Source organism: Tinamus guttatus, unplaced genomic scaffold (assembly GCF_059628265.1).
Source record: "Tinamus guttatus ecotype Peru unplaced genomic scaffold, ASM5962826v1 Tinamus_guttatus_pri_ptg000046l, whole genome shotgun sequence".
NCBI classification, from domain to species: Eukaryota; Metazoa; Chordata; class Aves; order Tinamiformes; family Tinamidae; genus Tinamus; species Tinamus guttatus.
Window position 1 is genome coordinate 1793180 of NW_028288580.1, and position 26397 is coordinate 1819576.

The window sequence follows — 26397 nt, forward strand, 5'->3', positions numbered from 1 at the left end:
TCCGACAGGAAGTAGAGTATGGAGGTATGGAAGGGGATCACAGACAGACCGCTGGGGATGGCTGCTGCCTGGTAAAGACTTGAGTTCAAAATAGAGTGCAAAATGTTGGTTTCAGAGAGCTGCAGAACCACAGAAAGGCTGTGGTGGGAAAGGTCCTCTGGAGATCATCTAATCCTGTCCTTCTGCACAAAGCAGGGTCACCTAGAGTAGGGAGCTCAGGACAGCATCCAGTGAGGGTCTGAGTATCTACAAAGACGTGATTTTCTGGTGGATAAGAGAGAGGTTTGCTTTTCTGACCCTCCGATACTGCATTGCCCCATCAAAAAACTTCACAGGAAAGAAGTGCAATCTCCAGCAGGGACACAGGTGAGAGACGAATATTTCAAGGCATCAGGTGGGGGTGTTTCAGATTTCTTCGATTCACAGCAGCCTTTGACCTGACCACAGTGCAGATCTCAGTAGAAGGAATGACCGCATGGTCACTGCAGGATCCAGACAGGGTGCCAAATCTGGGCACTGCTTGCAATCTGCACCACCATTGCTTGAAGAAAAGAGAAATCTAAAGACTGATTGGGAACCATCAGTATGCTTTTACCAAGGTAAGCCATGCCTCATCAGCCTCCTTGCATTCTATAGGGCCTAGCAATGGCCCCCCCACCACCTGCTACCACCAGGAAGATGTAGCCAGGCCCTTCAGCGGTGCAAGGCAGGAGGACAAAAGACAACAGGCAAAAATTGAAAAAAGAATGATGCAGACCGATATAAGGAGAAATCTTTTCCCCACGAGGACAGTGAGGCAATGGAGCAGGTTGCCCAGAGAGCTTGTGCAATCTTTGTCCTAGGAGGTTTTCAAGAGCTGACTGGACAAAGCCCTGAAGAACACAGTCTGATTCCATCTTGAGCAAGAGGTTGGACTAGAGCTGCACAAGAGGCAGCAGGAGGGAAAGGCTCTGCTGGCCAGAAGTTCACAAGAAATGTGGAAGCTATTGGGGTTCTTATTTCTCTATCCTGCTGTTCGTTTGCACCACAAGAAGCTGCATGAGTCAGGACTTGAGCAACAATCTTTATGAAAATACCTGCATTTTGTAAGCTCCCAGAGGGTCTTATAAAGTACATGGCTTTTCCAGCTGCTAATCCCACTTTGACCAATTAGGGAAAAACATATTTTCTGAAAACAATAGAAGAAAACATAACTCTCTACTGAGGTTTACAATGCAACAGTTTCATAAATTTGTAGCTTAGCTCTTCTGTATTCTGCTGCACTTCCATATTTTATTTTTAGGTAGTCAGCAGAAGAGAACACACTGCTGAAAAATTAGTATGCAATGTCTTACAGCAGGTTATAGGAAAGAGCTGTTTGGAGTCTTTGCTTTGAGCACAGTAGTCTCCAGTACAGTTGCTCACCAACCTGAGATGATCAAGACATTTTGAATTAGTTTTCCTTTCCATAAATAGAACAAAGGCGGTTCTGCCTCTTGCCTCTATGACATGGAAGTCCTTTGCCCCAGGTCATTTGTATGTCACTGCAGTGTGCCACATGACGGTATATAGTATGCATCTATACTGAACATGTATAATAGACATATGGGAATAATGGGATGTTATGGGATAACATCTGGGAACAGGGATGCTTCAGAAAAACACAGAAAACTATATCTCACATTGCACATTAGAAGATCAATTTGAAGTCAAGCAGGAAATGGAGAGGACTGTATACCCAGGAAGGATGATTCTTAGCTGACATTTTCTTAGGCAGATCTAATCTCTCTCTCTTTTTTTTTTATCTTTTACTAAAATAAAAATTAAACCAACTAAAACTTTCCTTCCTCTACTAGACTTCCTCTGTCTGCACTCCAGAGACACTCCTGTCCTCTCCAGTCTGTACTGCCTTCTCCAGTTAAATGCAAGAGCTTGCGCCACTTTCCTCAGCTGCTCCAGCTCCCACGTTTCTTCTTGTGTTAAATTCTTCTCTCCTTCGATGTATCAGACTCCCTTGGCTTCCCTTATATCTCCCACCTCCTGTTCCTTCCTCTGCTGTTCACCATCATCCTTCCCCGTTGCTTCTTCCATTGCATTCCCACATCTCAATCTTGCACCAACTCTAATGTTGCTTTATGAGCCAGGAATATCAGCAATATCATCCTTTTCTGCTTTACCAGCTTCTTTTTCTATTCCCATTTTGTGTTTTCCCTCCTCCTGCTCTGCTGGCCTGCATATCCATTTCTTCCATTCATCTCACCTGTTCATTCATCCAACTGTCCCTTTCAAAATGTTTTCAGGCATTTCTCTGCATTTGTTTGGACAGCAGAACCCAAGGTTGGGGAAGATATACCCACCACCTTAGACCAGAGAGCCCATGGGCATCCATACCTATTAACAGGATATCTTCTGCACACCTACAGAGAAGCTGCATCTAGGTAAAGCTCGTACATGCTTTGCTCAGGATCAGCATTCACAGCATGCTGGCAGTTTTGCACGTTCTTAACAGCAGTGATGCTCTTAATAGCAATGACGAATACCCCTGCTTGCAACACAGCTCAGAAACCATCTGTCTGAGGTCACCAACCCAAGTATTATAAATAGCTGACATGGGGAGCAAGGCACCCCTAAGCCTACAGACCAGGGCATGTGCACTCAGCACCTTGCACTTGGTCTAATGAGCTGTGTCTAGACTTGGGCATCCTCAGTCTGCCTTTCTGTCTCCACAGTGCCAGTTATTAATCTACAGCAAATGCTCTACTTGAAGCCCCATGGAGGAACCTCTGCCAGGAAGTCCCAGCAAGGCACTCAGCAGCAAAGCCCTTTGGCTAGTCTTCACAGCAATGCCATAACCCACCACCGTGCTCCACGGTGCAGGGGTTGAGCCCTCCTTGCACTGTCCCTGCCGCACATGTTGCATGGGGAATGCTCATGGAAACCCTCGACAGCACCTCTGAGATAAACCTGAGATTCCCTCTTAAACACACCACTAGCTTCCTGCACACCTGCCCTTGCTTCTAGACTAATACTTTTCTCTAATATCATTCCATAGCCCCTTACTCCACCACCTGCAAAGCTTTATTATTTTATTTGCCCTAATTAAATTCCCTATTAACGTCTTTTCCTCTCAGCCAATATAGATTTCTTCCTTTCTTTTCCCCGCCCACACTCTTCCTTTTTTTATCTTGTCTCCTGTTCCTCATAGCACTTAGTGATGGACTTTGCCCTCTGACCCTTCCCTGTACCTTTTTAAGTGCTACCATATTTTTCCTATAATGGGTTGACCAGCTGTGAACTCTATATTTTAAGCGGCATGATATCATAGCTTTCTCAGACGTCTCCTCTCTTGTAGCTGGGGCCAGTCTTTTCTCATCTCCCAGTTATTTTGAGAGGAGCCAATGGCAATGTCGAATTCCCTTTAAAAGGCTTTTTGTACATTTTTACCTTCACCTCTACCTTATTCTTCGCAAGCTTGGTGCCAGCTCCCTGCATGAAGGTGGCATTTGTCATATCCATGTGCCACTGGAGGGGACGGTTTTAATGAGCTGCTGGGAGTCTCTGAAGTCTCCCTGGCCAGGGCCGCCCATTTCACCTCCACTCTGACCTTCAGTTTACCCATCTACTCTTGCCAAGAAGTGAGTAAAAGAGATGCAGGGTCTGACCCAGGAGGTTTCTCATTCTGGTGTTTCCACGAGGAGAAACACTCTAATCCTTCTGGTTCTTGTTAATAGTCTTCCTAATTAGCTCTATTTCCCCTCCTTTCATTGAAACCAAAAGGAGCACAGCTTTACAGACCTGCACAACTCTCTCTTCAGACCTCACACCCATTTCTTTTTTCTTTAGTTACAAAGTTGGGCATGGGTTAGGAAGTTTGCCTGGGTAAGCAAGGGGCTTCCAGGAGGAGCTCCCAGCAAATGCCTGCTTTTTTCATGTGTGCTGGGAAGAAGGTCACAGTTACATTAGCTGTCCCTCAGGAAGCTTTTGATACAACACATGCGTGAATTTAGAGAACGTGTGAAGTTTTTGTCTAATGAGTTCCGGTTAGCAAGGGTTAGATAACCTGCATCTCAGCCTTCATGTAAGAATTAAAAAAAAAAAAAAGAAAAACATAAAAAGCAAATGCAGAAATGCAGAGAAATTGAGAAATTACTTCAGTGGAGTTTAAGCACAGTTTCCATCTCATCTAAACCTGAGACAAGGGAGAGGGAAAAAGTGAAGTGATCTAAATGGTATTTACTGGAAAGACATGCCGTGCTTCTGAGCTGTTATCTGCTACTTTAACCCCGGCTCTTAGAAGACTAAAAAATAACTTTTTCCTGTGTCTGTCAACCACCCTCATGCATTTTGGTGCAGTCAGAAATGGACCATACATCTTATCTTCCTCGCAGAGTAAGCCTACATGCATCTACCCAAAGATAAGAGCCTCCTGTGATGGATTAGGATTTCCAGCTCTGCTTGCTGTGATTTACTCTGGGATTGCAGCAGCGGCCCTTTTCTCTGAGCTCCATTGCCAGTCCACACATGCAACCCATTGCAAATACGATGTGGCCCCTTCCTGGGGTTCCTACGGGGTGTCAGCGCCGTGGACTCGCTTGTGCTTGTCCCCTTGTGTGCACAGCCGGCCAAGAGCCACCCGTGTCTGTCACCAGCGTGCTCAGACCCTCTCCAATGCTGTACTGGAACAGGCATCACCTTCACTGCTAAAAAATACCCCATGATAACTGAAATGCAAAATCCCCCCAGGAATGACTGCCAGTCAGCTAACACCAAGAATCCGAATTTTACAAAATCCAATGTTGTCCTGAATACAGGGACTCTAGCATAGGCTTTTTTTTTTTTTTTACATTATTTAAACAGTTTCCCTTGTGTGTTTGCAGCCTAGACAACGGCCACATTGTGTTTAATGCAGTAGAACCGGGAAATGAAACTGGCTGGGAGCACATTGACGTGGTTTTATTGTCCAGACTGAGTAAATAGGTAGAGAAAATTTGTAACCTAGCTGGTGACAAATAAATCAGATTTAATAATAAAAGGTGTTCGTGTGTATAAATAACCCATAAAGGATCTTTTAAAATTTTTGAGGATGACTGCATAAATGCCTAGCATTGCAACGGAGACACTTGAGTCCTGTCTTACAGTGTAAGCAGATTGTTGATACTGAATATCCATGAGAGAAGGCAAAGAGAATTCAATGACCTAGGGATCTGGCCTTTAAGAAAATTCTTCCTTTGGTTTCTTCTTCCTGATTTCAGACCTGCTCCTTCATTCCCATCCCTCCTCCCTTGACTTTATTTTCCACCAAAGTGTACATTGCAGAAAGAAAATTTATCAGGGCTGTAGAGTTTGGTGCCATAGCCCAGCAATGGCTCTGCAATCACAGAGGGAGACGAGAGGCTACAATCGATCTTTGCTGTCTCCAGCTTCTGAAATAGCTAGAGGTGCTTTTCTATCCAGGTAGGTTGCAATGTACCCCGTATGTTTATAAATCAGCATTGATGAGCAGTGTATACATAGTAGCAAAAAAGAAAAACCCAAAACCTGTATATAGAACACGCTATATGAAAACTATTGCATTATGTGGAAATTCTACATTCCTCTATGTGGACTCTGTGCAGATTAAGTACTTAACACATTTTTGTTTTATTGTCACCATGATGATTTTACTTCAAATATACCGGTCAGTACTGACTTAAAATATTTAATACTGATTTATTTTGCTTGAAAAACAAATTATCTGAGACATGTTAGTTGAGATTTCTGGAGCAAAACTGCAAAATAAACTGTTGCCCATTAGTAACTAGCAGCCTCATGCAGAAACTAGGCAGTGTGTGTATAAAGTATGAGCCTGTGCGTGTGTTATATGCAGGTATAGGAATTTTTATAAGGTCTTTTTTTCCTCTCTCTCTGTTCAGAGCTGCAGCTCAGCTGATCTTTCTGATATTTCTTCTGTGTTTTTTTTCCTATCATATAGATCCCACATGGCTGGGCCCTAAATCCCGAGGGAAGCCGGGTTTGCCCAGCGCTCAGCCCCCGCATCTCTGCATTTCCCTTAACCTCAGCTTCCCTGCTTAAGCCTGCTGAGCTGCTGCCTTCTTTGCATTTAAATGCCTCCTGCAACCTCTCCCTTTCCTTCACGTCCGCCACAAAGACCCTCATTGCTCGAAACTTGCTGCTGCAGCTTATTTTCAGGAAGAGATGAAGACCCACTTGACGCGACCCGCGCTGGACCAGTGATGCTCAGCACCTCGCGCCCTTCCCTTCCTCACTGTGCCCTCCCACCAGGAAGACGGGGAATCCTGCCTCCCTAGCCGCAGGACGTGCTCCTGTGCCTTGCTTAATTGCTCTAATCTCCTGTGCTGCCCTCGTTTTGCCAACAGATGAATGTTCTCGAGGCAGATGCTGCGTGCTACTATGTTCCAAAAAGCACTCCGATGCACTCCGCATAATTACTGCTAATAAATAAATCCTGGAGGAGCTGGGAGCACTGATGATTTAACAGGGGCCAAGGCTTTTCAAGAAAAAAATGCATGTTTTATTTCCACAGAACTGGAATTGCGATGGTGCGGGGCAGGAAATGGGGGGATTCATTTGCTGGGTAGCAAAATGGGAATGCAAGGACAAAAAAGGTAAAGGGCGACTTTTTTTCCTTTAATCCAAAAGGTTAAAAAAGGAGACATAGGGAAAAAATGACCCCCCCAAAATGAAGAGAATCCAAGAAGAAATCTGCAAGACGCCCTGAAAAATATTCAAACTCCACTTTGAAACCTGACAAATAAAAATGGCTTAAATGCAACACTCCCCTTTAACCTGTTTTCAGCAGGCTCCACTTCTGTCCCATGGCTATGCAAACCCCAGCCCTGCTGCAGACTGCGTGCGCAAAGCAGCAACTAGAGAAGCTGCAGTACGATGAGACCTGAGCTTTCTCACCCAGACTCACGAAACACGAGCAAGCCTCTGCCTCTCTTCCAAAACATTCCTAATCCTGTCTTTTCCTTAGCAAGCACTGACTTTGGTGACTCCTCCACCTCCAAATACTGTTTATTTGTTTGCTTGTTTGGTTACTTTGGGTGCAATAGCAACCCTGAAGCGACGAATTCCGTATTTAGTTGCCTGCAGATTTCACGGGTCGCTAATGCATACAGTGACACATAGCACCTAGCTCATACAAGTAACATTATCTAACATGGCACAAACTGGCGCAAGGTAAGGGTCTTCAGGATCATCTGTTTCCCCCCATGAAAAGTCTGGTGGGTCATACTGGCTAATATACATTGCATTTGGACAGGTGGTAAATTTTTCATCTGTTTATTTGACTGCTTGAGATATACCTGCTTTGGTCAGAGATATTTGTGTCAATATTTAACATCCTAAGAACATGTTTGGGAATGGAAATTCATATTCAAGCTTTCATTTAAACACTTTTAAATGAAGTCATTGACTACTAACTCCTAACCGGACTCCTCTTAAGGGACTCATGTAGCACTACAGAAAAGGTCTTTGCAATCCTATGGAGCTAAAACAGAGTCACAAGCAGGTGATTCACGGCCCCAGGCCCCTCTGCATGCTCCCTGTGTGTAGCTGGTCCCATGCTGGCCCTGCCCCACACAAGCCATCGCTCTGAAAGTATTGCAGGTTGAATAAAGAAGGGCATTTGTGCTTTGCTGCATTTGTTGCTGAAAGGAGAGTGTTTAACCACTTGACTTTAAAGAGGAGCTTTTCAAAAGTGATTTTTTCCTTCTTCATTTGAGGACTAGCAAATATTTATCATACAGCTTGAAGATCAGAAAGACCAACGTATCTACTTCTGTCAGTTTTGTGGGCTCAAGCAAATTAAACCATAGCTGAACTTCAACAATCCCAAGGTGAACTTCAACTATCCCATACATTTCTTATCTTTCTTCTTGCCAGGGCAAGATTTCACTACTATTACTGTTGGTCTAGATTTAAGGATCTAAATGCTAGACCTTCTAGACCTTTGCTAGACCTTTGGGAAACCATCCCACATCTTAACAGATCTCACTGCAAGGAGCATTGCCCAAGTTCCTCTTTTAATTCATTCTCTTGCTTTCATTTTCTGTCTGCCACACCTTCCTAAGCAGTTCCTGGCATTTCTGAATGATGAGGTAATATGCAGCTCCATCTGGATTTCCATCTCTTTCTGCTGTGCTGCAGTTACCACTTCTGATACCTCATCTCAGGGAACCACTCCTGGGAATGGAGCTGCATCTTTGCTGCTGGTGGCACCTCAGAGTGGGGGTGTCCTTGGGGTGGGACACCCTTACCGGAACCTGCCAGAGATGGCTCTGGAAAGGGCTGTTGCAAGGAAGGAAGAATACCTGCAGCCATCCCACTCTTTCTCTGCCCCACTGCAAGCTCTGTAGTCAATTCAAGTGCCCCAAAGACAAGAGAAGCATTTTATAGCAGACTTGGCTTTGGCTGAATGGCTCGTGCAGTTCTTCTGCTCCCTTTTTAAGTGTGACCTTAATATTTTATTTATTGTTTAAGGGATAATGTTCATGGTAGGGGAATATATGAGGCAATAAATGGCCTTTGCAGGTAATTAAATGCTGAAGAGAGTTCAAGCTATTGATAGCCATAAAAGCCATTTATTCTGAGTGTGCTGTGAAGCCAAGAGCACTGCTCTTCATTGCATGCAACAAGACAAGATTAAACAAGTCACAGCACTAGGAAGGGGAAACACAGCATTTTTCTTGCTCTCCTAGGGCTTGAAATTTCTGAGCTGTCGTTTATTTGGTGCTTTGAGCAGAAAATATTGATCCTAATAATATGTACTTTTCTGTCATGTTCTTCTTTTTTCCTAGCACAGTTTTGGAAGGGCTGTGCAATTTGTGGAAAGAATCATTGCCCTCATTGGGAGGATGCTGAAAGAAAGGCACAGCAAGGAAGAGTGACTTGCTCATGCAATCAGTGGGAATGTCTCTGACAAAATCCAGCTCCTGAATCCTGGCCTTGTGTCTTGCTTGCTAGTCACACACTGAAAGTACATTGCTTTGACACTTCTCACGCAAGCTTTTCAAGTGCTTATTGAAAGTACTGATGTCGCATAGAGTGCCTCCGTTTCCTGCTTCTACTCTATACCTCCAGACACTAGCAGAAGCAGTACTTCTGGCTGCAGGCAGAGGTAGGGGACACCATATAATGTCTAAACACACAATAGTTTCCTCCAACTCCAACATACACATTTGACCTGGCCTTGGGGATAGGAGCAATGCTGGGCAAGGACTCCTTCTTCACAGACCTTCCCATCTTCCTCGCTGTGGAGAACCAGGACAGATGGTGGCCACATGAGTCCTTGGGCAAAGCAAAGGATTGCAGCTACCACTTGAACACAGTTGTGCTCTCTGTGTGGAGCACAGCAATTGTCTAACAACACAACAGAGCCAAAACTCAATGTTCAGGACAGAAAGAGCAAGGAAAACATCAACTCTCAGGAAAACGCAGATGCTTGTCAAGTTCGATGGTTGTGCCAGGAGACATCGCAGGCATCAATGAAACTCCAACACGATGCCAGGCATCTCCAGGGACAAAGTCCTCAGAGTCCTCCCACAGCTGCTCCCCACCATTGCTCTCACAAGCCAAAAAGCTCAGATGCCCCGAGACATGACAAGTCCATGCAGTCACTGCCATTAGGAGCAGGCTAGAGAAGGACACTAGCACCACATGTAGGGCTGCCAAATTGCAACACATATTAGCTGAGCACACAGAGCACCGGAGGGCAACATGTCCTCGACTACAGTAACTGCAGAGGCCAGTGCTGCACGCAGCGTGGTGAGTGCATTGTTCTTAGACATAGAAAACATCACTCTAAGTGATATATGCATATATCAACAAATCCCAGCTGGCCTTTCTGTAGCAATTAGTATTTGGCAGTTTACTGTGAGCATAGGTGAGTAATGGCTTTGGGGCATGTGCTTCAGGGCAAGGTTAGAAGGTGCCTCCTGAATGGTGTAAGTGGATTAATATGACTGGACACAGTGCGGCTTCGCCTTTCACTTCTGCCAATGTAAATCAAGAGTAACTGCGCTGAAGTCAATACATGTATTAAATTCACTGGTACATGGGGGTTGACAGGCACACGATTTTGAAAGTAAGAACATCTCCATTACAAGCTGGAGAAGAGCAACAAGCAGAAATCCGGCGGCTTTGCCCTGTGTCCTGCGGTACTTCATTAGGGCACTGTTCTGTCCACGGGACCTACCCAGACCCAGTGGATCTCCCAAACCCACCTGTGTGAAGAACTCCCAAGGTCCTACTTACTACCACAGCCACAGGGAAGCTGCCAGCTGTGCTCTTCCTGTCATGCCTGCGTGACCTCCTGCAAAGAAGCCCAGGCTCCCACGGAGACTAGAAGGGAACTCAGACAATGCAGCACTGACCATAAATGCACTCCGAACTGTAGTTGTCCCACTGGTGCCCATGGAGCCACGTGAAGGGTGGAAGGCCAGTCCGTGGGCAGCACAGCCATGGGCAGGCAGCTTCTGAGCCGGACCCGGGCACAGTGCAGGAAAGGTAGGTTTTCCTCTCTCCAAAATTCCCAGTGACAAGGGCTTTATATGGTGGATCTAATTCCTCCTTAACTGCCTTTGGGCCTGCTCTGGAGCAGGGCAGCAACCTTGCAGGCTGCCCAAATGATACACTAACTCCCTGTACCAAAGCCAGTCCTTGACCCTCCAAGCTACATCGTGAGGCATGGTGCAAAATGCTCTGTATCTGGTAACCAGACTGTCCCTTCCTGACATTCCCATCCCTATCTCATGTTAAAACACCAAGCAAGACTAGCACCCAGCCTGGCACAAGCTGCTATGTGAACTGTGCATGTTGGCAGGATTTGACACTCAGCACTCCAGGAACTTGGACATGTCAGAAAGCTTTTTCAAAAGGAAAAAAAAACCTCTAAATTGTTTAAGAAAAAAATAAGTGCAAAACAAAACAATTTATTACCAGTGACTTCTAGAGCAGGATTAGAGTACCCCAGCTCACTAGCTGTTCCTCATGTCTCCTATAAGAGCATGGTGGGGGGGTAAGCGTGCTTTCTGTGAGCTGTTCAGTGCTAAAGCGCTGGAAGTGAATCATGTGGAGCTGATAGTATTCCCTTCGAACAGTGCAACAAGTTGCACTGCACTCTGACAGTCTCCTGTGTTGCAGGGTGAGCGCCAGCGCTAATGCGACCGCAGACAAAAGCTGAGCAGACGCGAGCGCCTGTCGCCTTGCACCCAGATGTGTCCAAACCACAAAGAGACACCGAGGAAGAGGGCTTAGCAACCAGCCAGTCTGCCTCAGGCTGTGGTCTGCAGAGAGCAACATGGAGCACCCCTGGTCTTTCCTCCAGAGCTGGCTCCTTCTCCCTTTGCCACCTGATGAGGACCACGCATCACCTGAAATGGCAAGCTCAGTTTTGGGCTTCATGTGTCTGCGAGGGTGACACAGACACCTCATAACCCGTTGCCACTTGCCTCTTTGGTGGGCTGAGAGCAGAGGACCCATCCCAGCATGGTCCTGAGGAGGTCATTTTTCCTCCGCATAGCCCACCCCTTGCTCACGGCTTTGGTATGTAAAGCACACCCTTAGGTTCCTCCTGGCAAACAAATGATCTGCAGATCACACCTGTGGACACCCAAACATCTTCTCATCTGCCAAAATGTAACGGCCATTAAACTTCATGGGGATTGTATGCAAGCATCAGAGAGAGACTGTGCCCCTCCTCAAACCCAACATTCTTGTTAATGGAAGAGAAGGCAAAATAATTTAAGTCAGCAAAAAGACTGCAGGTGAGGTTGGGTTTCAGGGCCTTGATTTTGCATCTTTCAGTGGGATGCTGCTTCCAGACGTAGCTTCCAGGTAGGCCTTTCTAAATTCGCATGCCTTCCCTCAGAGCAGTGCCTCTGCAAGGCACCTCCACTGCAGATGTGGCCCAGCACTGGGTGCTTGAACATGGGATGCACAACTCCACATGAAGGATACCCAGGCATTTGCCTGAAATGGGAGCTAATGTCTAAGGAGCCAACAATGTCTAATGGAAGCCAGCTCAGCCTCCTAATACAGGGCTTGAGTTGGATGGAGGCAGTGATTCCCCCTCTGCCAACCTGCCTGTTTGAAATTTGCAGGAACATAATCTCTTAGAGACTTCTGCACTGGTCAAGTATGGTTGAGCAGGCCCCAACCTATGGGGAGTACTGATGGAAAGATGGACAACGTGATCACACAAGCCTGTTTGCTTAGAAAAAAAAGTAAAATAAACAAAAACATATTGCATCTTTTAAAAAATGATGCCACCATACTGCTGTGGCTCCTCAATACAGTGGATATCAACTGAAATCTTCCTCAGTAGCCATGAAGGAAAAATACTGCAGATCAGATCTGTAACTCCCTAGGATATACAGTATCTACAAGACCAAAAGAGTACATCATTTTTTAGTTGTATTAAATCTTGAGAACAAGTTGATGAAACCGCCTACCTGCCTCCATGCGTCTGTTCTCATATACCTCTGGGCTTTCGGGCACGGTGCTGTACTGCTGGAAAGGCTGGTTGCTGAAGAGGTTGTCGCACAAGAGGCTGCGGCAGAGCTTCTTCAGGAAGCGCAGGACATATCCGATGCTGTTCACTACCAGCAGGCTCAGGAGATGCTGCTTCCCCTCAAAAGAAGCTGAAACTGGAAAGCAAGAAAGAGCAGCTGAGCACCCAGGAGTACATGGCTGAAGGAGGAACAGGATGGGTGTCTTCTGAGAGCAGGGAAAAGGGGTTAACACAAGTTTTTTTTTGCATGTCTTAAAATATTTTACACAATTACCCTCCCCGCCACACTCCCCTGAGATAGAAACAAGCTGAAAGAGCTTGGGAAGCTGAGTTTGTGTGACCCAGGTCACCTCCCCAGGAAACGCTGAAAGATGCAGATTGGCACAGCCAGCGGTGCAAGGATTTCTAATACGTGCACTCAGCTGAAAAGTGTGCTGTATGGTGGGAAGAAAGCAATTACAATGTCCTCGTCTGAGGAAGGGGAAAGAAAATGTCCTGCCAATGACAGGTGATTAGGCTGGCTTCAACAGTGCCCAAGGTGTTAAAAGAAAATTGGTAGACAAGAATGAAAGACATGACTGCAAACGGAATGAAAGGCACCAGGGTTTTACCTGAGAGAGGTCTGCCAGACTAACTGGGGATCTTTATTTGCTGAGATAATTGCATTTGTAGGCAAGGAAAGGGTGGTAGTTGTCACTGTAATTCCTATTTGGAATTCAGTAAAGCATGAGAAATCTTTTGTTACACTGGAAGTGATTTTGTACGACAGGTGGGTCAAGGGACATGGGGATGGGGGGAGAAAGACATACTCCGAGGATATACATGAGGCACCAAGATGGCAAGGGGATGAAAAGGCATATGTATTTCCAGGAGGCATCACCAGGAGAGACTCCAGGAGAGGGTCATTCCAGGATCCATAATGCTGGTGAAATCAGTTATGGAAAGGCACCCACCATTCTGGCAGTTCATGCTCAAGAGAGGTGGATCCGCACTTAACCAGGTGGACAGGCAGCTCACATGAGTGCTCAGGAAACACCAAATTTCCCCTTGAAGCTCCCATACTGCAGTGGTCAGGACCTGAAAACCACCACCTCTGCTATGTAGTGCCGTGGGGAGATGCTTGTACCCAGGACTGTCACTAATGCAGCAATAATCTTCAAACAGCAGAGAGGACCTGGCTATCACAGCCTAACAAAATGAGAGCCTGGACTCTATCAATACCTCTAAGGGTAAAAACAAGAGTCTGAGCAGGGAGATAATAACTCCTGGACAAATCAGGCAGTGATTATGTTTAGCCATGAATCAAAAAGTGCATAGGACCCAGCTGTGAAGGGGTGATTGTGGCAGGACACAGCCTCGTGCTCAGCTGTAAAACAGTCTGCAAAGAGGACTACATGACATGGCTGCCTGCACTCCATCATCCAGAAGGTTTTTTTCCTGTCCTGCCTCCTCCAGTAATAGTAAGCCTAAATGACAGCCTTAGGCTCATGATCTTTGGGGTATCTTCAGAGATTTCCTGCTGCCCTGAGTTGCCACTGATAAACCAAATCATACTTGCAACACAGAAAGCCGAACATGAATCCTTGTGGACAAGATTGGATTATTCTTAGAATATTTCTGATGTTTCCAAGGGAAGATTCACCTAGGATTAGAGAGGACTAAAGGAAGAGGATGATAGACTGTTCGTAAGCTACACAGCCTGGACTCCCACCCAAGAGGGTCCCAGTGGCACTGCAAACTCATGTTCTGTCCACTCAGAAGTGACTGGACTTGCAGTGCTTGGCTCTGTGTTGGTGTCTGGCTCATCCTTGGAGAGCACTGTTCCCATATTCCCATGGATTTCTGTTGCATTCCCCCCATGCTAAAAATGTGTTGTGAAGTAAAGCTCTGGCTGTGATTTAGAAAAAGAAAAAAAAAAGGGTTTGCATTCACTCTGAGAGCCAGGTGAGGGAATCCCAGCATGGGACATGGGAGACATGGGACTAGGGACACTCCTCTTGAATCTGCAAGGATGGTCGCTCCATGAGGACGAGAAGCTCCTCCTGTGCTTTGTCTCCCCTACTTCTGTTTCCCATCTTTCCCTCTCCCCTTTCCAAGGGGGTCCTGGCAGCACTGTCAAAAATGCAGTGCTCACTTTGAGCAAGAAGGGATGGCAAGAGGGCAGGGAAGCAGGCCGGACTCAGCTTTGCTGGAGCTGGAGAGACAGCCATGTCAAGCAGGAGCAGCGGGCACTGGCTCACAGACAGGTTAAGGTTCCCAGCGCTTTACCTGACACCATCTCGCCTCCGTAGCCCTGCTTGAGGAGGGCGAACACGGCCTTCTGCTGGAGCGCGCAGTCGATGCAAGCCTGGACTGCCTGCTGCAGCACTGCCGAGGGCCGCTCGGGCCCGAAGTGCTCGGGGAGCTGCTGCACCTTCTTCCTGTCAAGGTACGGCCCCACGTTAGCCTGCTTGTTGACGTAAATGGAGACTGTGGACACAAAAGCCCGACAAGGTTATTATGCGGGGGCCCTCAGGGCACCCCAGCCCATGCTACCTTTATACAGTGCTGTTTATTTTGCACACTTTTTCATTCATCTGTGGACCATTGCCATTCACAACAGCACAGGGTGGCCATGCGCTCTTGCAGGCGTCCCCCGTGCATGTAGTTGGTGACCAAAACATGTCCCCAGGGAGCCAAGGGCAGCAGCTAGCAGGAGCGAGCATGCAACAAACCGGTAAACTCCAACCTGAGATTTCTTCCTATGTGCTTTTAGACTGATTCCTTGAGCCTCCTGCTTTGAAAAGTTGTGCTCTGAGCTATGGCGTAGGAGACTGTGGTTCCTCACTGCTTCCCACCTTGCCATGGCTACAATTTCTGTAGCGTGATAGTTATGCACTGAGCTATGCTGTATGATGCCAGAGGGATGGGAAAAAAAAAAAAAGGCCCCTTGTACTTTGGGACCCTCTGTGTCCCAAGCTTCTTCTCTAAGGATGCTCCTAGACCAAGACACACTTCAGCGTTCGTATCTCACTACCATGAACTCATTTTAAGCTTGGCTGAAGCTAGCTCCATCTCAGAGGAAGTGGAGATAACACTGCAGTAACTAAGGGTGACTAAGACAAAGCCTAAAGTCAGGCTAAAGTGAGACATATTACAATAGCTGGCTGAGTGTGCTCGAGCTGTCATCTCCCAGACAATATAACATTATCTGCTGACAGAAATCAGATATGTGACAAAAAACATCAAGCAGCGTGGAGGACAAGATGACAGCTGTGTAAAGTTGGAAATAATTTACAGTTTGCATCACCATAATGAAAATCTAGTGCGGATGTCACAGCACACGCTGCTACCACATCTCCTCCTGAGCAGCAGAAGGGGCCCAAGCAGTATATCCTGGGTAAATAGGAGTATAATAGCAATCATACTTATCATTACATAGCACTTTACACCTTCAAAGTTCCAAACAAACACAAGGATAAAATAGCTAAAAACGGCAGCAGCAGCACGCTTGAATTGCAAGGAGCTGTCAGGGTGCAGCTTTCCTGGCAAAACACAGCCAAATTTGCAGGATGGGGCTTCTGCGCAGCCCCTCTGATGGGCCGTGTTGTGGTCCTCCCCCGCTGAATGGGGGGAGCTGCATCGCTGGGGAGGGCTGCGCTGTTAACGTCTGCCAAGAGGTCTGCAGTCTTTCAAAGCAGAGGGATAAATGAGAACAGGATACATTATTATCGCCGCTACGTTCTGTATCATTTTGCTACCAGAGCAGATGGAAAACTTCACCTCTGTGCATCTCAACTAAGGAATAATGGGGTTTATATGTTATTTTGGTTCTTAATGCCATTGAATCTATTTCTGTGTTGAAAATTCAGGGTGTATCAAATTTCTTGGGAATTTTGTGCTGATATTCTTCTCATTTACATCAGTTTAACCCCATCAGCCTGTGTTACTTCTGATATACTCTTCCCTAAACACAGATTGAGAGATCAGGTCTCTTATTGCTACCAGTCATTGGATTCTAGGTGCTGTTAACCCTGGCTACAGTCTGACTACGGGTCCCCCATTTCACATCAACACTGGAGTTGAATCCGGCCATCACTACACCCTTTGCAGCATGAGTGTGAGGTAGTTATTCGGGAGATGCTGATGTCCGTAATTCAAGAGAAATGCATCTGAGGTCTCTCCTAAACTTGAGTCTATCCCAACATGTGCACTCAAGACATGGGCTCTTGCAGAACATCTCCACTCTGTGTGCCTGGCCATCCATCTGAACTGCAAATGGAGCTGTGGCTGTGGCTGTGCATATCTGTATATATCATATACTGGGTACCTGCTTGCCCCTTGGCCAAGGAGCGCATGAGAGCACGTACCTGTGAGAGCTTGTGGGGTGGCCGTGGTGGGAATCGTAGCTGCATCCTGCGGGATTGAGCTAATGTCAGGCTCCGGTGTGCTCCTCGGAGGAGAGATTGCTAACGGTGTCATCAGCACACGAGACTTCAGCTGCAAAAAACAACCAGCTTGGGTGAGGAGGCTCTGCGCACGGTATCTCTGTGCTGCCCCACGTGCATCACTCCCTGTGAGTTCCCACTCGCTGGCCACCTGCTCTTGCATCGCCTCCTTCTCAGTCTCTGTCCTGCTCCGTGGAGCGGGATGAGAGCTGGAGGCCAGCAGTGATTTGCAGCAGCGAGCGATGCCCTGAGCTACCGGATGCAAATATTATGCCACCCACTGGGTAGTTATTTACACCCAAGCAAATTGGGTGTAAAACGCTAACAAATCAGTGCAGTGGCATTTTACAACCCAGCTTGTGTGGGTGTAAATAATTTTACAGGGGGAAACTCCTGGTCTTTAACTACCCCATAATTTAGGGGAGAATTCTGCTCCTGGGTGCAATGGTGTAAATCTCATGCAAGCTCAGCAGCACCATGGGGCTCCTTTGGGCTGCTGCCCCTGTGAGTAAGGAAAGGGCTCAGTGCAGACCCTGGTCGATAGCCTGTTATTACAGGGCAGTAAATACAAACTGCTGTACCGTTGTACACCACAGTCCTAGAGACTTGCAATGCGGACTAGAAAAATGAAACATGGTGAGAATTTACCCTGCAATACTACTAGGTTTTTACCCTGCCAATATCTGGCAATGTCTCCCCAGTAAACGATGTTCGGTTCCTCGTGGCTATAAAGGGCTGCCGTGATGTATGAGACCTGAAAGTATATCACCCACGTTTTTCCTTTTGCTATAAAAGGAAGCGAGATGAAAGCAGAGTCAAGCACACAAGAGAATATCTTATACATTTATATATTCCACACCAGGCCATTCTGCTGGCAGGTGATATTTTTGCTGTTGTTTTTCAGTGGTCAAAGGTAAAATGTCACCAGTGACGCATGTGAGAACAAATTATTAGGCCTGCTAAACTTACAGAGACCATTACTTCTCCCAGAGCTTGCACCTAGGCTGTGAATAACATAGAACTTATATCTTGATAGAAATGAAGCTAGACCATTATCTACAAACCCAAACCTTGAGTAAGTCCTAGTGTAATTTTGGATAACGATTTATTATGCCGTCCAGTGTTTTTCAGTTGTGTTTCAAATAACTGTTACATTCAGCCACCTCAGGCCCTTTCACCTGCATCAGGAATGGGCAGCTCAGACTGAGGCAGCTCCTGGATAAAGGCTCTGATCCCCTCCAAATTTGGAGTGGGATTCGGGATAGCTTCCCATCCTCTGAGCCACATGCAAACTGCCACTGCCACTGGAGGCAAATTGCTCTAGTTGGGGCTAAAAGCTTGAAAGGGAGCAAACTTTTAGTAGTGTATCTGAGATGAGCAATGGATTTTACCACCCTAGTGGGTGCAAGAAATAGGTGGTTCCTAAATTGTTACAGCTTGTGGGGCAGAATGGTGGAACTGAAATACTGTGTACCAACACCTGGGGAAGTAGCTCAGTTTGTTTGCTTCTTCAGAAGGCAGCTGTGATGCTGATATGCACTGCTCACTGCTACTCAGGATGCTGCATTTTGCAGCAAGAAAGACCCAAAATTTTAAGGGATCCAGAAACTAGGTGATGCTCAGGCTGACCAGCTACAGCCACAAGGTGCAAGGCTCTGTGAATACATCTGCTTAGGCGCAGGGCTGAGAACACCTGAGATCGCTGCTCGGTGAGCACATTAGGCAGAGGGGAGGTGCAGGTTTGCCAGCACCCCCCTACCCTGCTGCTTGCTTCTTTTTCTTGGCTCTGGGAGGCACAGCCGGGCTGGTGTTGAAGAACAAATAAACACAGGGCAAGGCTTGTGTAAACTCTGCAGCGTGGAAGCCCCTTCTTGGCAGTTTGCTTTTCAGGAAACAGTTTACTGCAAATTTAATTGCATCAGTATGTGCTCTGCTGCCTCTGGTTACACTTAAATGCTGATTTTATTAGGGGTAGCAGGGAACGCTCCTTCATTAGATCAAAATAAAACAACACCTGATTACAGAAGATAGTACAGTAAGAAACATTGCTGAAATCTGGACACTGAAACCCTGAGTAGTCGCTGAATATCACTAGGTGCAAATCTCCAAGTATTTAATTTAAAGATGTCTTTTCTTGGACTGCTTCTTCTCTATCAAGAAGTCAACCCAACGCAGCAGCTGACTGACTGAGAGCTCGGCAACAGAGCACACGTTTGCAGGAAAGTGGAAAAAGCAGGGAAGAAGAGAGAGAGGGAGAAGGAGTCAGAGCAAATCTGTCAGCGCACTATGGCGCACCTTCGCAGTACAGCCTTCAAAACAGATTTTGAATGTCAAATATCATCAGTTTTTAATGTGCACAGCAGCAAAAAGGAAGGCAATGGTTGGCTTGAGATGAGATGTGCTCCCACTCACCCAGTCTTATGGACCTTCTACGCTGGAAAAGAGATCAGGGAATGCTGAACAGGGATTTAGGAAAGAAAACTAAGTGTGCCTGCTTCAGTGAGGTCCCAGCACACTAGGTGAAGGGAAGACTTGGGCTGATGTGTCCCTGATGCGGCAGCCTGGACACATATTACAGTATGCAGCAGCTGCAGAAGAGGAAGGCACCACTGGACTCATGCGGGGGCTTCTATGATTCACACACCCTTACCAAGGACCCAGGAAAAATCTAGTGAGTATTTCTATCATCCCACCCTGAAAAAAATGAAAGAGGAGGAAGAATATTCTCAAAACATCTTCTTCTTTTTCTCTGAACAAGTTCCCTGCTAGTACAATATAAAAGAAAACAAAGAGGAAAGAAACAAGGTAAACTGTGAAGTAAAATGTCCTGGTGATTTTAAAAAAACACACAGATTGTTGATCCTTGTCTTTATGGCTCCTGTTTGCTCTATTTTCTTTGTCCCTTGTCCTGGTAATAGTCTGATAGGAAAAGTAGAGGGCCACCCTCCCCACGGGCTTGCATCCTGCCAGACAGGAGGACAAGAGCATGTTCTAGCCACGCTGTTGAACAGAGAGGCCCCTGCAGACACTTCAGCAATGAATGGAAACACATAGAGACACGAAAATCTGGGACCGTCTGGTGCATGATTTTGACAGCTGAGCAGAAAGGTAGCACTAAACCTCATCTGCACCCACAGAAGTGCAGACAGTTTTTGCCATTGATTTGATTGAAGACAGAAGAGCTTGGTCAGCACCAAGTCCTAGCTGTTTGGGCTGAGCAGCTATCGCAGGATGGAGGTCTTGGGGGATGCCCGGACCCTGCCAGCTCTGCTCCGTGGGTGCCTCTGTCACTGCGGTGTCCTCTAACGTGGGTAATTCTGCAATGTCTTCTAACGAACACCACTGATTCCTCTAAGGCTGCTAATCCCGTGCTAAGCTCGGCACAGCCTTCCCACACACAGCTGCAGTACTTTCCTGCAGCAGCTCCCGGGCGCCAGGTCTGGCCAGGCAGCTGCCAAGAGCTGCCCCTTATTTACAGTCAAAGGAGGAAAACCAGCCCGGCCTCACTCCATCCGGGGCTGCCAGCACAGACATTTCCCTAAGGAGATTTAGGCAGTCAGAAGGAGTGTTGTATTTTAGGAAAATGTAGGATTTTATGGCAAATACCACCACATCAAATAAATTTCTTTTTTTTTTTTCTGGAAAAGCAGCTGATGAAATTTCATAACCACAGCTGTGAAAAAATAAGCAGGATAGCCAGGAAAAGGTCTTTACTCTGGTGTGAAACATAAGGAAATGCCATTTGTTGATGTACACCTTAGGAAGGTACAGATACTTGCTTTGAAAATCAGTAAAACCAGGCAATGGGTCATCTGGGTCTATAGAGCATGTGAATAAAAATGTCTGTTATTCACATTTCGGTCAAAATAATTTTAAATCTAGGCTGTCTATTCCTAGTTTGCTAAAAATTCAGAAATATTTTTCCATCTGTTCTGTAATAATCCAGCTATCTGGTTGCTATAAAGAATCTGGTCATCTGCCATTTGGGCGGGGAGTCATTTTTTAAAATGTATTTAAGTCTCAGGGTATCTGAAAAGTCGAACAATTAGTGAGCTAATTAAATCAAGCTAGAGTTACCCATCAAAAAATGTAATCTTTGACTCAATGCTCAGAAATTGTTTTTTTCCTGGAAAGCAGTTCACTGCAGCCAAGCGCACTGTGTACACACAAGGACTCCTAGCAGAAAACGTTGCCTCGGTAGAAATGCTATAATGCAAATATACAGCACAAGGTTAGATGTCACAGATGTTACAGACCGTGAGTGCCAGTGCAGAAACTTGAGCCATCTTTTGGGGGAGGATGCCTTTCCTCCTAGTTTTCACTCATCAAGAAATAGCTCTGTGCCTCTGACAATGCCATTCACACTTGCAGGAAGGCAGAAACCAGAAATTTAGAGCAGACTCCATCTCTAGTGGTGACCCAGGCTCCCTCCTCTCTCCCTCTACCCTCACATCATCACTGAGCACGGTGCCACCATCAGCTGGGAATGCTGTATTCCTACATACAAATATCATGGCATTTGGCAAAAGGCATTTTTCCACAGGTGGGTGAGTGAGTCTGAGGTGGAACAGAACAAAAACCCCAGCATTTTTTTTTTCAAATTAGAGATGAAATGGAAATGCAAGAATAAGAAATGTGGAGCAGCCAGACAAGGAGGGGCAGAAGGGCTGGGGTCTGCTGAAACTACATGCAAGCTCACGGTGATACTTGGCAAATCACTAACAATCTCACGGATTCACTTTCACCACCTTTCCGAAGTATTTTTATGGCAGGTTTGGAAAGCATTTGAATGGTTTTGATCTGAGGATCCTGCAAGTCACCCAGCATTACTGGCAATAATTCAAATTACTGGTAAAGAAAAGTAACAAAATTAAAACTATGCAGATGTTCCTGTACCAGCATTTTAATCTAATACTCAAGTGAAAAATAATTCCTTAATATGTCCATATCCCAGGCTTATAAAATACTAGAGGAATTGCTCCCAGTCTTAGCCTGGGCATGCAGTCCTACTTTGCATAACTGCTACAAATCTTTGCAGCAATCCCATAAGAGATATTCATGCCTTCTGCCAGACTGGCTCTGCTTGGTCACTGCTGTCATATCACCCATGTTTTTCAGAAGAAGCAAAGTTTTTTCAGAAAAACGGGGCACTGCTGGAGCACTGCTCGAGAAATGGGTCACTGCTGCTCGAGCTGCTCCTTGGTCACGGGACACCTGCCTTCAGCATGTGCAATGCTTTTTGGGGACTCGTCCCCCACGCAGGCAGAGAGTGAAAGGAGACAAGGCGGAGGATGAGGAAGGTCTGGCAGAAGGTGAGAGGGAGAGATGGGCAAACAGAAGAATAATGGGCTGCTGGTAAAGCCAAGACCCGAGGAGTTGAGAAACTTGGTGCTGAGCACAGCACCTTGCGCCGTCCCACACCGACTACCCCAGGAAAGGGTACGGCACTGCTGCAGCCAAGGGCTTGGTTATTCCCCACCAGCCCGGCCTATGTGGGTATGGTTTCACAGAGTAAAACTGGGAGATGAGAAGCAAGACACGGTATTGCAAGTTGCTGTCAGTAGGGTCAAATGCCAGAGGACAAAATGTGGATTTTAGCAATACCAGGGTTGAGCCTCTTTAAGCAAGGCTAGGGAAGGCTCTATACATGCCCTATTTGTGATATCTGTATTTCTGTGTAGACACTGGGAACTTAAGAGGTTGTTGTTTTCTAGTATTCAGCAATTTGGCAGCTTTGGGAAACGTACGGTGTATCTGTGACTGTTCCGTGCAAAGACCAGGAGTAACAAACATGTACCGTACACCTGCCTAGGCACGGAAATAGATGGAGAGAATAATAAAGCATTTTAGTCACAATGAAGCAGCTCACTGCCATATAACTCATTCCCACTAATACAAATTAATAATAAATCAATTCCTAATAAATTAATTCATAATAAAAAATTAATTCACGAATAAATTCTCCTCCTTGCAGCAGCACAATCACTTTTTTTTTGCCTGGTCTGAGGAGCAATGATGGCCTAAGCTATGCCATGGCTCACCTTTCCAATAGGCTGGAGCTGAATTTGGCCACTTACCTTGACTATGAAAGGATGGCACTTCCTTCACTAAGGAAGTTGTTCCAGTTCACTGCTGGTGATAGCTTTCCAATCTACACTCCTGGCCTAGATTAAATGAGGTCTGTGGTCTATGTCCAGCTCCTGCTGGGCAAATGTCCCTGTGACATGGATTTACCATTGCAGCCTGCAGCGCTGTCAGCTTTTTCAAGGGCCTGGAGTGAACTGTCCTCAGTCCTTCAGAGGTCCCCTCCGAGGAGACGTGGCCTTGGGAGATGCTGACCCTGCTCCTGCTGTGCTGAGGCTGCCTCCAGTCCCCCAGCAATGCAGAGTGGCATTAGGTTCACAGTTTTGATATTGGATATTTGTTTCTTCACTCCTGCTTCCCTGACCAGGTATTATGGAGAGCTGGTTGCAATTTCCCACCAAAGTCATCAGACAAATAATTAAAATGGTCTTTCCTTCAGTGATAGAAATCTCGGCACCTTCTAAAATATCCTATCTTCTTTAATGGAAATTGGCTTTGCTTTCTCCTTTCTTCTTCCCATTTCCCAATTCATCCTTTTCTTTTCTTTCCTTTCCTTTCCATTTTATTCCCTTTCCCATCTTTTCCAGTGCAGCAAAAAAATTAAGGGGAGTAAGTGAAAAATCAGAAAGGGAGGCACTTCCCAGAACATATGCAGACATCTCACAAAGCACAAAGAGAGATGGTTTATTTTCAAACACCTCAGAATCATACAATTTTAATGTTTGTTTTTAATATTTATTTATTTTTATCAGCTTATATAGAAGAGAAACTGGTTTATTTTCCTTTTGCTGCATTGCTCTACCCAACACTTCCACAACTTTACCTCAACTTTTGTGCTTCATCTGAAATTCTAGGACAAAATTCATTAAACACAACAGGAGATGGAGCAAGCGTGTAAAAATATGTCTACCTTGTACCCAGGTTTTCTCCCTCTCTTCTTTGGGATCTTCACTCCTGGCAAAGCGCTGGCTGGCGCTGAGTAAAGGTTGTGAACAGCCATCTTCATGGGAGCAGAGTGGAGCGGGGGCCGTCCTCTTTTCCTCCCCGGGATTCGAGGAGACTGCATGTCCACAGGGTCCAGCCTCGGTGGCAGGGATGACAAGTGACTCATCTGTGCAGGTGCTACGAATCAACCAGAAGAGAGAAGAAAAAGAGCTTTATTTTTTTGGTGGAAAGGGTAATATGAAGGCGGAGTACCTCATAAACATAGCACCTCTCATAAAGCAACAGCCAATGTGCTGTAGACACGGACTTCTGGATGGGATCCTCCTGACCACACTCAGCTTCTCAAAGTGGGACAACAGCCAGTCGTGGCCATTTCTCTCTGCTGGCTGCAAATATGGTATAGGGAAGTAGCTCAGATGGAGAGGTCTCTATTGCAAGTGTCTACTAGGTGAACCCACTGTTGTCATCTCCGACCCACATCAAGCAGTTTAGCACAACGAAGGCTGCTCTAGCTGGTGCTTCTGTCTCCGGTGCGTACCTATTTTCCCACTGCCAAGGACTTGGTGAGCAATCGCAGTGACCAAACTGCTCTGAATTCACCATTTCAACCCTGCTTTGACAGGAGTTTGGAAAAGACAAGCTGTTGCAGGCCCTCCAGACCTGAATCATTCTAGGATTCAGCGACTCTGCAATCATGGGTCTGATCCTGAAAACCTCCCCTCACCTCGGGAGTGCACTGGGAGCTGCACCAGAGAACTGCCCCACACTGGCTCTCTGCAGTGGTTGCAGCATCTGTTCCCAGGTGCGATGGGAGTGCTTTTGGACCTACTTCATCACGAGCTGCTGTTTTCTCACAGCTCCACACAGCTGACGAAGTCAAGCAGGGGCAATGGGGTGGAATCCAGACCATTTTCTTCTGTCCAAGTTTTATTAAAGAAAAAAAATATACAAATATACACAGAGTATTGAGAGAATATGCCACATTCTTCGAAGCTTCTGGCAAAGGGCACACACTAGCAAAGGACAAAAAGAAAAGCCTAGATGTTTTCACATGTTGTTTCATCCAGGCATCTGCTTTCCTGACTGAGGACAGAAGAGCAGTCCCAGTCACGATATGCATACAGTGCTGAACATAAAGGTATTGCCAGTTCTCACGCTTCTATGACAGGCCTTGCAACAGTTGACACTCTCCATTTCATGTTCCCTCAGGCCAGTGATAACAGAGGGCTCCTTATTGTCCATTTTTAGAGAGCAGGTTTCTCTGCAAACTCTTGGTTACAGAGAAAAGTCTCAAGATGTGATCGCAGAACATCCTTGAAGCCCAATAAAGCACAAAGCAACAAAAAGCTTATTTATTACTACAAAAAAAAACAGTTACAAGATCTATAAAGTGCAAAAATCTACAATTGTCACATTTTAAAATCTCATAATTTCAGAACCCAGTAGGATTGGACTGATTAGCATTGATGTTGCTGGTAATGAAAATTAAGCTCCCGCTTGCTGAGATGGGTTAGCGCCGCTTGATAAGGGGTCTCTGCCTGGTGCAAAGCATCTGTAGCTGGAGGGTCTCTGTGCTTCAGAGGCACATGCTTTGCCTAGGCAAAACTTTGCAAGTGTGACTGACTGACAAGCAGCTCATTTCTCCAATCTTATCCCTTCAGTAGTATCCGCAGCCTGTTGCCGGATAAGCAAACTAAAGTGCTCCTAGTCCTACCCTCCAGTGAACACATATGTTTGCAATATGTTGAGAACTGATCTTTTAATAAGATTAGAGAAAGCTGCACAGTTCACACAGAGCCACTACATAAGGCAGAAGTTCCCTGCTTAAAATGCGCGTGCCAATGCTCAATGTCTTGCACCGAATCAGAGCACGGCCCTGTGATAAATCTGCAGTGCCTGACTTACTCAGCAGTGTGCCCGGGGATGCTGAGGTTAGGCTGCCTAGATGGGCTCAGCCAGCTCAACGACGACGTGAAACCTTGCCGTGTCAGTTTGATTTCTACCAAAGTAAGAGGCTTGTGTGCATGTGCAGATGAGTCTCCCAGGGCTAAAAGCAGGTTTAACATAGTGGGAGGCAAACGGAAAGGCTCTGCAAATCCTGAGCATATTTTCCTCCTTGTAGTGCTTTCTGAGGGATGCCCACAGCGTCTCTTCCACCTCCCAAAACCAGAATCCCCAAGGGGTTATCAGATGGCCATGGGCAGGGATCTTACCTGGGAAGTGCAAGGATTGCACTGGATTTGATACAAAACTAATCCAGTGCCAGGAACATGAATTTTCATTTTTGTTTCCTTTAAACCAAAGTCGACAACATGAGCTTTCTCAGAGCATCTTCACAGAGATGAAGGAAGGAAAAACCAAGGAAAGCTGCTGCGCAACGTGTGGCACATTTTGGTGCTGAAGGTACAATAAGTGACAGCCTTCAGG

At 46.2% G+C, this 26397-nt stretch overlaps 1 protein-coding gene across 1 annotated transcript in view; it reads right to left on the reverse strand.

Moving 5' to 3' along the window:
- Positions 1–24091, reverse strand: part of SCML4 (Scm polycomb group protein like 4) — a 40389-nt gene extending 16298 nt beyond the window's left edge. The window contains exons 1-4 of the mRNA XM_010228400.2: positions 23936–24091; positions 16864–16993; positions 14783–14983; positions 12456–12650 (exon numbers count right to left, since the gene is read on the reverse strand). Of these exons, the coding sequence (XP_010226702.1) occupies positions 12456–12650; positions 14783–14983; positions 16864–16993; positions 23936–24091 (682 nt within the window). The remainder of the gene's footprint in view (positions 1–12455; positions 12651–14782; positions 14984–16863; positions 16994–23935) is intronic.
- Between the last annotated feature and the right edge of the window lie 2306 nt (positions 24092–26397).